Source organism: Merops nubicus, unplaced genomic scaffold (assembly GCF_000691845.1).
Source record: "Merops nubicus isolate BGI_N331 unplaced genomic scaffold, ASM69184v1 scaffold15651, whole genome shotgun sequence".
In the NCBI taxonomy this organism is placed as follows: Eukaryota; Metazoa; Chordata; class Aves; order Coraciiformes; family Meropidae; genus Merops; species Merops nubicus.
The window spans coordinates 14,943-25,484 of record NW_008590393.1 but is presented as its reverse complement, the minus strand read 5'-3'; the positions used below and the strand labels follow the sequence as shown (position 1 = coordinate 25,484).

General features: G+C 42.2%; 1 protein-coding gene across 1 annotated transcript in view; it reads left to right on the top strand.

The window, feature by feature from the left end:
• Positions 1 to 446: 446 nt before the first annotated feature.
• The window catches only part of GOLGB1 (golgin B1), a gene marked incomplete at its 5' end in the record, with an annotated part of 22,338 nt that continues 12,242 nt past the window's right edge, over positions 447 to 10,542 (top strand). Inside the window, 2 exons of the mRNA XM_008949934.1 lie at positions 447 to 5,392; positions 6,458 to 8,408. Coding sequence (XP_008948182.1) covers positions 447 to 5,392; positions 6,458 to 8,408 — 6,897 coding nt within the window. The remainder of the gene's footprint in view (positions 5,393 to 6,457; positions 8,409 to 10,542) is intronic.

Here is a 10,542-nt window from a genome sequence, read left to right as displayed (position 1 = left end):
CTGGAATGTGGGCTTATACACTGTTCCTTTGACATGGTAAATGGACAGAATAGGGGACAAATCCTCCTCATTCAGAGATTATGGATAGGATGTCAGAAAAATGTGGCTGGTTCAGTGTGCTGGAGGGCTTGTGAAAATCCCAGGAGAACTGAAACATCTCAGAATCATACTATCCTGTAATCAGGAGAGAATGGAAGATAAGGGAATAGGAAATTACATTTGTCATCTAATCCTAAAGCCAGAATCTTTCATGCTGCAATTTCACAAACTGCAACGAGCAGAAATGACCTGAGAAGTCATCCTGTTATTACTGAGGCTACTATTTATTGCAATAGCCAGCTCAAGAAAGAGTATCCTTAAAGCACAAAATGTGGGAAGCGGGTACTTCCAAAAATGACCCTTTCATAGAATTCAAAGGAAAATTGAAATATATTATTTTCTTCTAGGCAAGAACAGGTGGATTTCCCAGTGGAAGTGAGCAGTTTACTGAGGAAGGTTGTCTGCCTGGAATTCTGGAATATCTTGCTGCAGAGAAGCAGAAAGAGCTGTCAGTTTTGCTGCTGGAACTACAAGAAGCCCAAGAAGAAATAACTTTTTTGAAAAGGCAGCTCAAGTGCCCAAACACCAAAACTTCTTCAGGTAACCAAGCAGGAGAAGCATCTGACCAACTGGAAGATAAATCCCAGATATGGTTTCTTGAGAGCGAAGAGCAAAAGTCTACAGATACACAAAATGAGTTGGATGGTAGCACTATCCCCTGCAGAGAGGAGATGGGGGCAATGCAAGAAGTCTCTACAGCAGATCCAGAGCCTGGCATCTCTCAGTCTCAAGAACTGATAAAGTTACAAACCCAAATTACAGAACTGCAAATAATTTTGCAGAAATTGGAAGAATCCTATAAGAAAGATCTAGGAGAAAAAGACGCAGAAATAAATAGGCTAAACCAGCTGGCTGAGGAATACAGAAAAAAAATAGAGGATTCTGACAGTGCGTGTTGTGTTTTGACTGGAGAAAAAGATCAGCTCCTGTGCCAGATGAAGGAACTTTCTACCATAACAGAACTGAAAGAGCAAGTGAAGCAACTTGAGGAAAATCTAGCTCTTTCAGAAAAGCAGAGACTGTCAGACAGTCAAAGCAGTCTTCTGAGAGAACAAATCCAGAGTCTTAAAAATGAGTTTAAATCCAAAGAGGTAAAAATTGAAGCCTTGCAAAAAGACTTGGATGAAGCGCAACTTCAGCTTTCTGACCAGGATGTGCAACTGAAAGAGCTGAGAAGCCAGATCGAGAAGAAGGAATGTGAAGTACTTGATCTAGAACAACTTTTGAGAAAGACTACAGCTGAGATAGAAGAGCTTTCCCAAAACTTAACCTCAAAGGGACATGAAACAGCAAGCCTAGAACAGCTTGTTGGAGAACACACCAGGACTATAGAGAGCCTACAGCAAACCTTGCTGGAGAAAGACCAACAGATGACAGAGATCAGCGTCAGCATGTCTGAGAAAATGGTCCTTCTGAATGAAGAGAAATTTTCTCTAGCAAATGAGCTGAAGAGTCTTAGAGAGCAAACGAGCCTATTATTGAAAGCACAGGAAGAAAAAGATCAAAACATAGAAGCAAAAGGCACATACCTGAAAAGTGGTGCATCTGAGCAGCATTCTGAGACAGAGGCAGCAGGTGAAGAAACTGAGGTAATAGTAGTAAATCAACTTGAGCTTCTGAAAAAAGAAAATGAGCAAGTAAAGCGGAAGCTGCAAGCAGCACTTATTAACAGGAAGGAGCTTCTGAAGAAGGTTAGCAAATTGGAGAATGAATTAGTACAGTTGAGAAGCGAACACGAATCAGCAGCTCGAGAGGCGGAAGGAGAAGAAAACATGACAAGCACATTAAGCAGAGAAGTGAATCTTGAAAGCCAGCCACGTGAGGAGTATCTAATTCAACTGCTTTCTGAAAAGGAATCTGAGTTGCAGAGCATCAGGAAGGACCTGCTGGATAAAGAGACTAATGAAGCACGATTGCAGGCAGTGATTGAGGAAATGAGGCAAAGCTTGCAAGGCAAAACAAACGTTGCTTCAGTTAAAGATGAAATCATGGGGAGTCAGACGATAGCTGACAAAGTAACTGAAACCATTAAAAGCCAAAAAGATTATGAGGAAAATGAAAAAAATAGTTCAGCAGCTGCAAATCTTGAAGACAATCAGAAGTCTGCTCTTGAAGAGAGGATTTCAGCTCTTGAACAAGAAAAAGAACAACTTCAAAAAAAACTTCAGGAAGCCCTAGTGTCCCGCAAAGACACTATAAAAAAGGCTCAAGAAAAAGACAGGCATCACAGAGAACAGCTGAAACAGCAGAAAGACGATTACAACATCCTACAAGAACAATTTGACAAGCAGAGCAAAGAGAAGGAGAGCATCCAAGCTCAGCTCAGACAACTCCAAGAACAGACAGGATCAACAGAAAGTGTTCTTGGGACTCAGGATGGGTTGGATTCTCCATGCATGGAAGCAGAAAATACAAAAAATAACGAGCTTGTACAAGTTGCAGATTCTTCTGGGAAAGATTTTGAAAAAAAACTTGAAAAATTGCAGATGGAGAAAGAGGAACTGGAATATAACATTAGCCATATGCAAAGTGACCTTGCTTACAAATCAGAATTAGTCCTTCATTTGCAAGACCAAGTAGCACAATTGCTTCTGGAGACAGAAGGGCTGAAGAGAACCGCTGACCAAGCTGAAGCTAGGGCAGCACGTCTTCAGATAGAATTGGAGGAAAGTCAGGCAAAAATTTCTAGAGAGGACAGTCTGGAAGACCTGAGAACACTCATGCACCAAAAGGATGAAGAAATGGAATTTCTTAACTTCCAGTTAAGGGAGAAAAGTGAAGCTCTCAATAATGTGCAGGCCCAGTTGCTGGAAAAAGAGGATGCAGTCCAGAGACTATGTAGTCAGTTGGAAACTCAGGCTCAGGTACATGAGGAACAAAACAAGCGACTCCAAACAGAGCTGCTTGAAATTCAGGAGAAGCAAGATGAGGGTGCAGAAGTAGCTAAACAGAAGAATCAAATGCAGAGAAAGTTGCAAGCTGCACTTATCTCAAGAAAAGAGGCACTAAAGGAGAGCAAATCTCTAAAGGAGGAGCTGGCTAATGCTAAAACCACTATTGAAAATCTTTGTGTCAAGTTGACAGATATGGAAAGCCAAATGTGTGGCCGTGTTAAAGAAATAGATACTTTAACAGAAAAGTTAGCAGGCCTCACTGAAGAGCGAGAAAAACTTGTTGCAGAAGTTGATAAAGTACTTACAGAAAAACAGAATCTTGATGAATGCTGTAAAAACCTGACGCTTACTCTAGACAGAGTTGTTCTAGAGAAGGAGAAACTGGAGAAGGAGGTGGAATCCTTGAAATGCTTTCAAGCTGCTGAGAGTTCTGAATGGCATGAGAAATACAGGGAGCTTCAGAAAGAGTATGAAACTCTCCTGCAGTCATATGAGAACGTGAGTAATGAGGCTGAGCGGATTCAGCGTGTTTTGGAAACTGTTAGGCAGGAAAAACAGGAGATTTTCATTAAGCTGAAAAGTGTTGAAGCAAAAAAGGAGGAAACAGACAAGCAGCTACAGGAAGCTGGACAGGAAATTGATGGAATGAAGGAGAAAATGAGGAAATTTGCAAAATCAAAGCAACAAAAGATCCTGGAACTAGAGGAGGAGAATGAGAAGCTTAGAGCAGAGATTTGCTTTACAGATGGAGAGCTACACAGGACTGAGGATGTCTTTAGAAATGCTAGTCTGAAAGAAGATCTGGAGAACTCTAGGAGGGATTACCAGTCTCTTTCTGCTCAGCTTGAGACAGTAATGGCTGAAAAGGAGTCTCTTAATCAAGAGATCACAGACTTAAAGTGTCATTTACAGTTAATGGAATCTAAGCTGAAGGAAAGCAGAGAACTGGTAGACAAGTATGCTGCTCAGACAACAACAGAGGAAGAAACAAATCAGGCAGTGGCCACACCAGCACCAATGGAAAGGGCTGAAAATGAAGTGGACATAAATTTTAGACCAGAGTCTCCTACTGTAGAGCTGGAACAAAAAGTGTGTGAAGGTAGTAGCCCTTGTGAAGATCTTGGTGTTTACATGCAGCAGATAGCGGAGCTCACAGAGCGAATCACGGAACTAGAGAATAATAGGAGGGCTTCAGAGCAACAGCTGTGTGACATCCACATGTGTGTTGAGACTTTAGCAGGTGAGAAAGGGGCTTTAGAGACCCAAATGGAAGAAAAAGTCCGTGAATTGAATGCTCTTCAGGACACGGTAGCAAAGATGGAAGAAACACTCCAAAAAACCAAAGACGACCTCATCAAGGTGACAGAACTGAAGGACATGCTAGAGGCTGAGAAGGATGATTTGGAAGAAAGGCTCATGAATCAGCTGGCAGAACTTAATGGGAGTATTGGAAATTATCAACAAGATGCAACAGACTTCCAGATGAAAAATGAGCAACTGAAACATGAGCTTCAGAGTTTGCAGAGAATGATGCATGAACTGGAGGAGGAGAAGTGTCAGATGGCAAAGGAGAAAAGTAAAGCAAATTCAGAAAAGCAAAATGAATTTGTAGAAAAATTAAAATGCAGTTGGAGGGGAGACAGCACACATGTAAAGGAGCTTCAGGAACTACTGAAACAGAAACAGCAGGAGATTAAGCAGCTGCAGAAAGACTGTATTAAAAGCCAGGAGAAGAATAGTAGTTTAGAAAGAACTGTTAAAGCTCTGGAATTTCTGCAGAGTGAGTCTCAGAAGGAGGTAGAAGCAGCAAAAGAGAGTTTAGCTAAAGCAGTTGAAGACAGCAAGAAAGCCCAAGCAGAGCTTGCGCTCTGCAGAGTAGTTCTGGATGACACCCAGAGTGAGGCAGCGAGAGCTCTAGCAGAGAGTGTCAAAGTGAAAGAAGAGTTGCAGACAAACAAAGAGAATATTAAGATTCAAATGAAGAAAAAAGATGAAGACTTTGAGAAAAGACTGGAACAGGAAAAAGTCAAGCACTCAAAGGAAATAAAAAACATGGAAGAAAAGCTGGCAGCTTTGCAGAGGGAGAAAGACTATGTGGAAGCAACTGTTGGTGATCTTAAGGACTCCCTGAAGACAAAGGATCAAGAAGCAAAGCAATTGGAAGGCAACCTAAATAAAACACTAGCCCAGCTTGCAGCCTTCACCAGGAGCATGTCTTCCCTTCAGGATGACAGGGACAGAGTGATAGATGAATCAAAAACATGGGAGAAGAAATTCACTGAAACTATTCAAAAGCAGGAGGAAGAAATACGTTCAAAAGAGGAAGCCTGTGTTGTGCTAAGAGACCAGATGAAGCAGATGACTATACATGTGGAAGAACTTCAGACCCATATATCCAGGTAAAGAAGGTGACAATGACTCAGCTGGTGTTCTTGTGTTTTCTTTGAGAAGGCAGCAGCCAAAGGTGAGGTAGGATTCCCCTTTCCTTTCGCAGTATACCAGAAAGAAAGAATTTTGAGTCTGTAAATATGCTAAATGTGACATGTGATTGGCAAAACTAATAAATGCCTAAAATGGAGCACAGAATTAGTCTTTCTAATAAAGCCATAAAATAAGGCTCATCTCAATCACTCATGTGTGAATAGCAAAGAGGTTTGGAGGTAACATTGTAGGGAGTTACTATGTACTTGTCTGCACAAGGGTACAGGGAGGCTGACACTGTAAAATGTTCCTTCTCATCGTTAGGGTACTCGTGTTAAGGCTGTTCCCTGTGACGGGCAGTAGCTATCTCAGTACTATCTAGAGTCTCTATTAATCTGAAATAGATTCCTTTGCACAGGGTTGTTGCATTCAGAGATTAAATTTGGCAGGCCAAGAGAGCATTGGGATATATAATTCCAATCTAATCCCAAAGTAGATATTGAGGGAAAGATGAGGCTATGGAAACATACCAACATGTGCATCTGGGAATTTCCAAAATTCAAACCCAAACTATTCTTCCATGAGTAGAATTGTTCCATAAAATTTGTAATCAAAATATCAAAAGGCTGTATCTTTACCTGCTGGAACATGAACTGAACATCAAGCATATGAATGAGAGACAGAAATATTTTATTAAAAAGGATGTGATAACATTCATTGTTTAACCTCTTCCATTTTTTTCAATATTGACATAAATATTTATCGCACTGGACAAGTTTTTAAAAATATTCTCCCATCACCATTCCCTTCAGACAGTTGTGCAGTCAGAATGTTAAAAGATGCCTTGAATTTTAAATGGAGGGAAGACTAATCATCTGGATCTTTCCAGCTTGTTTTCTTAAAGTAAAATTAATTTTGTGGTTTTTCTAAATTAGAATTATCAATGAAAACTGTGGGTTTACTGTGTTTTTACCAGTTACTGTGGGTTTGGAAACTGAGCTCCTTCATTGATTTGTGACTGATTTTCTCTTCTCTGTTTTCAGGCTGGAATGCAACAAGAAAGACTGGGAATCTGAATCCAGGAAGGAGATTCAACATCATCAAAGGACTTGTGAATTATTACAGGAGGAAAAAAAGGTGCTTTTGACTCAGGTTGAAGGGTCTCAGAAACTGTACAGCGAGTCTCAGAATGAACAGCGGAAACTGGAGTTAGAAATCAGCAGGCTGAGGGACCAGCTTTCTGACTTGCAGAATTCTCTCACCAAATGTGAATTGGCTAGAGAAGAGCTGGGGAGTATGGTCAAGCAACATGAGACCAGTATCCAGAATTTTAAATTCAGCTGTGAACAGCTTGAGTCTGATCTGCAAGCTTCTAAGGACCTAACAAATAAGCTGCATGAAGAAACTTGTGCCAAGGATCAAAAGATCATTAGTTTGCTGTCTGCCAAGGAAGAAGCAGTTATGGCTGCTCTATCTGAGTTGCAGCAGCAGCATTCTGAAGAGATCAAAGCGTTGGAGCATAGGCTAAGTAAGGAGGAAGAAGATAAGAAAGCCTTGGAAAATGAGAAGAACAATTTTTTTTACAAACTTGATGATCTCACTGAAAAGATGAAGATAAGCAGAGAAGAAAGTAAGCAGCAGAAGGCACAACTGGACTCCTTCACCAAGTCCATGTCATCTTTACAAGATGATAGAGACCGCATACTGAGAGACTACAAGCAACTTGAGGAACGTCATCTTGTTATAATCTTGGAAAAAGACCAGCTAATTCAAGAGGCTGCTGCTGAAAACAATAAGCTCAAGGAAGAAATGAGAAGCTTTCATAGCCGGATGGATGACCTCAACTCTGAGAATGCCAAGCTGAATGCAGAGTTGGTACGGTATAGAGAAGACCTGAACCAAGTGATTTCGATAAAGGACTCCCAACAGAAACAACTACTCAAAACACAGCTTCAGCGGATCCAGGCTCTGGAAAAGGAGAAGGCAGTCATAGAAATGGAGCTGAAAGAGTCCCAGCGTACTCAGGATGATCTCAGGAAGTGCATGGAAGCCTTGAAAGAAGATAAAGTCAGTATGTCTCAAGAGATTGAAACCCTTACGTCCTCTCTGTCTCAGGTGCAGAGTGAGATGACAGCATTACGTGAGGGGGGTCCTATCATGGAGTGTCAAGCACAACTGAAGGCCCAAGAGGAAGAGGCACAGGAACTGAGTTGTAAGCTCTCCCTCTCACAGAAAAGGGTAACAGAACTTGAGGAGGAATTAGTATGTGTTCAAAGGGATGCAGCCAAGAGAGTGGGAGAGGCTGAGGACAGGCTTCGAAAAGAATTGAAGCACCTGCATCATGATGCAGGGATAATGAGGAATGAAACAGAAACAGCAGAAGAGAGAGTAGCAGAGTTGGCACGGGACTTGATGGAAATGGAACAGAAACTTCTTGCAGTCACAGATGAAAACAAAGACCTCAGAGCTCAAATTCAATCTTTTGGGAAGTCCATGAGCTCTCTTCAGGATAGCCGGGACCAGGCCAATGAAGAGCTTCACGTTTTGAAACAGAAATACTCTGCAGACTTAGAGGAACAAAAGAGCCTAGTGCAGAATCTTCAGAAACAGATGGTTCAGCTACAAGAGGAGCAACATTCCACTGCCAGAGACCGAGATACAGTGAGGTCCGAGCTGACAGAACTGCAGAAGGCTACTGATGAAAGAGGTCTCTTGGGCCAGATTGAGAAACTTAATCAGAAGCTCAGGGCCAAAGATGATGAACTTCTCCGTTTGTCTTCGGAACTGAAAAGCTCTTCCAGCCAAGTCCAGTCTTTCTCCAAGGCTATGGGAAGCCTGCAGAGCGAGCGAGACCGTCTGCTGGATGAATTGGGCAAAACACGTAGGACTGAAGAGGTGAAGCAACAAGCAGAAGGGAGCACTTCCACTACTCCTTCAGAAGTGCAGAGTCTTAAGAAAGCGCTGTCGTCCTTGCAGAATGATAGAGACAGAGTGGTAAGTCCTTGTTCTCTTTTCCTGCTCTTACTTACAGCTCCATAGGAGATTTGGATCTTCAGACCATAAAATGCAGCACAATTAGATCTGGTATTTGCAATGTGAAACATAAATCATTGTCTTCACAGAATAGTTGAGGTTGGAAGGGACTTTCAGAGATCTAGTCCAACCCTTCTGCTCAGATGAGGTCAGCTGAAATAGGTTGCCCAAGACAGCATCCAGTCAGATTTTTAATAGCCCGATTGGTGGATATTCCACAGCTTCTCTGGGCAACCTGTTTTTCCATGTATCCGGAAATGGTTTCCAGATTTAGCTGCTCCATCACCTTCCCAGGCATTGAGATGAGACTGACTAGCCTGCAGTTCCTCAGTTCCTCCTCCTTGCCCTTCTTGTAGGTAGGGGTGACGTTTGCTTTCTTCCAGTTTTCAGGAACATCTCTCAGTCACAATTACCTTTCAAAGGTAACTGAGCTGACTCCCAGTCACTGTAGGCACTTGTGGGCACGCTCCATCAGATGCCATGGGTTTAGTATATGCCTTCCATGTTTTCTTCTATAACATATGCAAGCTGTGATTTCATTGTTAACTTCTCAGAGTGGTTTCTTTTGTTAGCTTGATTTATAAATATGGGAACACAGGAATAAGATAGGGGTTCCAAATTAATCTGCTTAGATCCACATGTGGAAGCTCATGCATTTGATTTGTCTTAGATTTCTAGAAGGGACTAGAGCAAATACTTGGGTCTGTTTCTCCTCTCGGGACATGACTGTCAAGACAGGTACAAGGCATTGCAGCTGCTTATCTGTGTTACTTATCAGTAACATATCTGTGTTTGTATAGGCTCTGGCACAGTGCAGCTCAGCAAGTTTCAGAGTTCTAGCTGCCGGTCAGATAGACTTTTGTCTTAGTTTTTCCTTCTGTTAATTCACAACAGACCTTGTGACACTATCTTAAACACATCTTCCTTCTTGTCCATGTTATAGCTCAGTTATTTGTAGATTTACATCTCTTCTACTGCTGTTTTGTTGAAATTGCATATCTGTGTAGCACTGCTAATACTAAGATAGTAGAGGGATCTCCTGACTCATTAAGTACTTCCCTGTCTCCAGAGTCAGTCATGTCATCTTGTCTTTGAAAACTGGTTGCAATGATGGATGTGTAATGACAACTTACTTCTAATTCTAGTCTGAGTAGGCTGTCAAAAAGATTTTTAGTTCCTCACTTCCCTGGTATACAGTACATAGCAACTTCAGGAGTTATTCTGAACCAGCTCCTTCTGTCCTACCTTGTCTTCCTCTGAATAAGGGAATTAATATTGTAGTCTGCAGTCTTTTGTTAACATATGTCAAATCTTCATGGGAATTCTCAAAACTCACTGGTGTCATAAACAATAGAATTCTCTGAGCCATTTTTAGTAGGCTGCTGTAATCAGTGATTCAATTTCTAGCTTCTTTTTCATCTCAATGTGACCTTTTCTCTCCAGATCATAGAACCATTAAGGTTGAAAAAGCCCTCTAAGATCATGAAGTCCAACTGTCAACCCAGCACACCATGACCACTAAATCATGTCCCCAGGTGCCACATCTGTGTGTTATCTGAACCCCTCCAGGGGTGGTGACTGCACCACCTCCCTGGGCTGCCTGTTCTAATGCCTCGATATTAGAATTAGAAATACTTCCTAATACCCAGTCAAAATCTCCCCTGGTGTAACTTAACCCCATTTCCTCTCATCCCATCACTGGTTACTTGGGAGAAGAGACCAACACCTGCCTCACTACAACCTCCTTTCAGGGAGTTGTAGTGAGCAATACAGTCTCCCCTCAGCCTCCTCTTCTCCAGACTAAACAATCCTAGGTCCCTCAGCCACTCCTCACAAGCCATGTTCCCCAGAGCCCTCACCAGCTTCATTGTCCTTCTCTGGACCCACTCCAGAACCTCAAGGTCTTTCTTATCCTGTGGTGCTGTAAACTAAACACAGTACTCAAGTTGTGGCCTCACCAATGCTGAGTCCAGGGGCACAGTCACTTCCCTTCTCCTCCTGCTGGACACACTATTTCTGATACAAGCCAGGGTGCTGTTGGCCTTCTTGGCCACCTGGGCACACTGCTGGTTCATCTTCAGCTGGCTGGCCACCA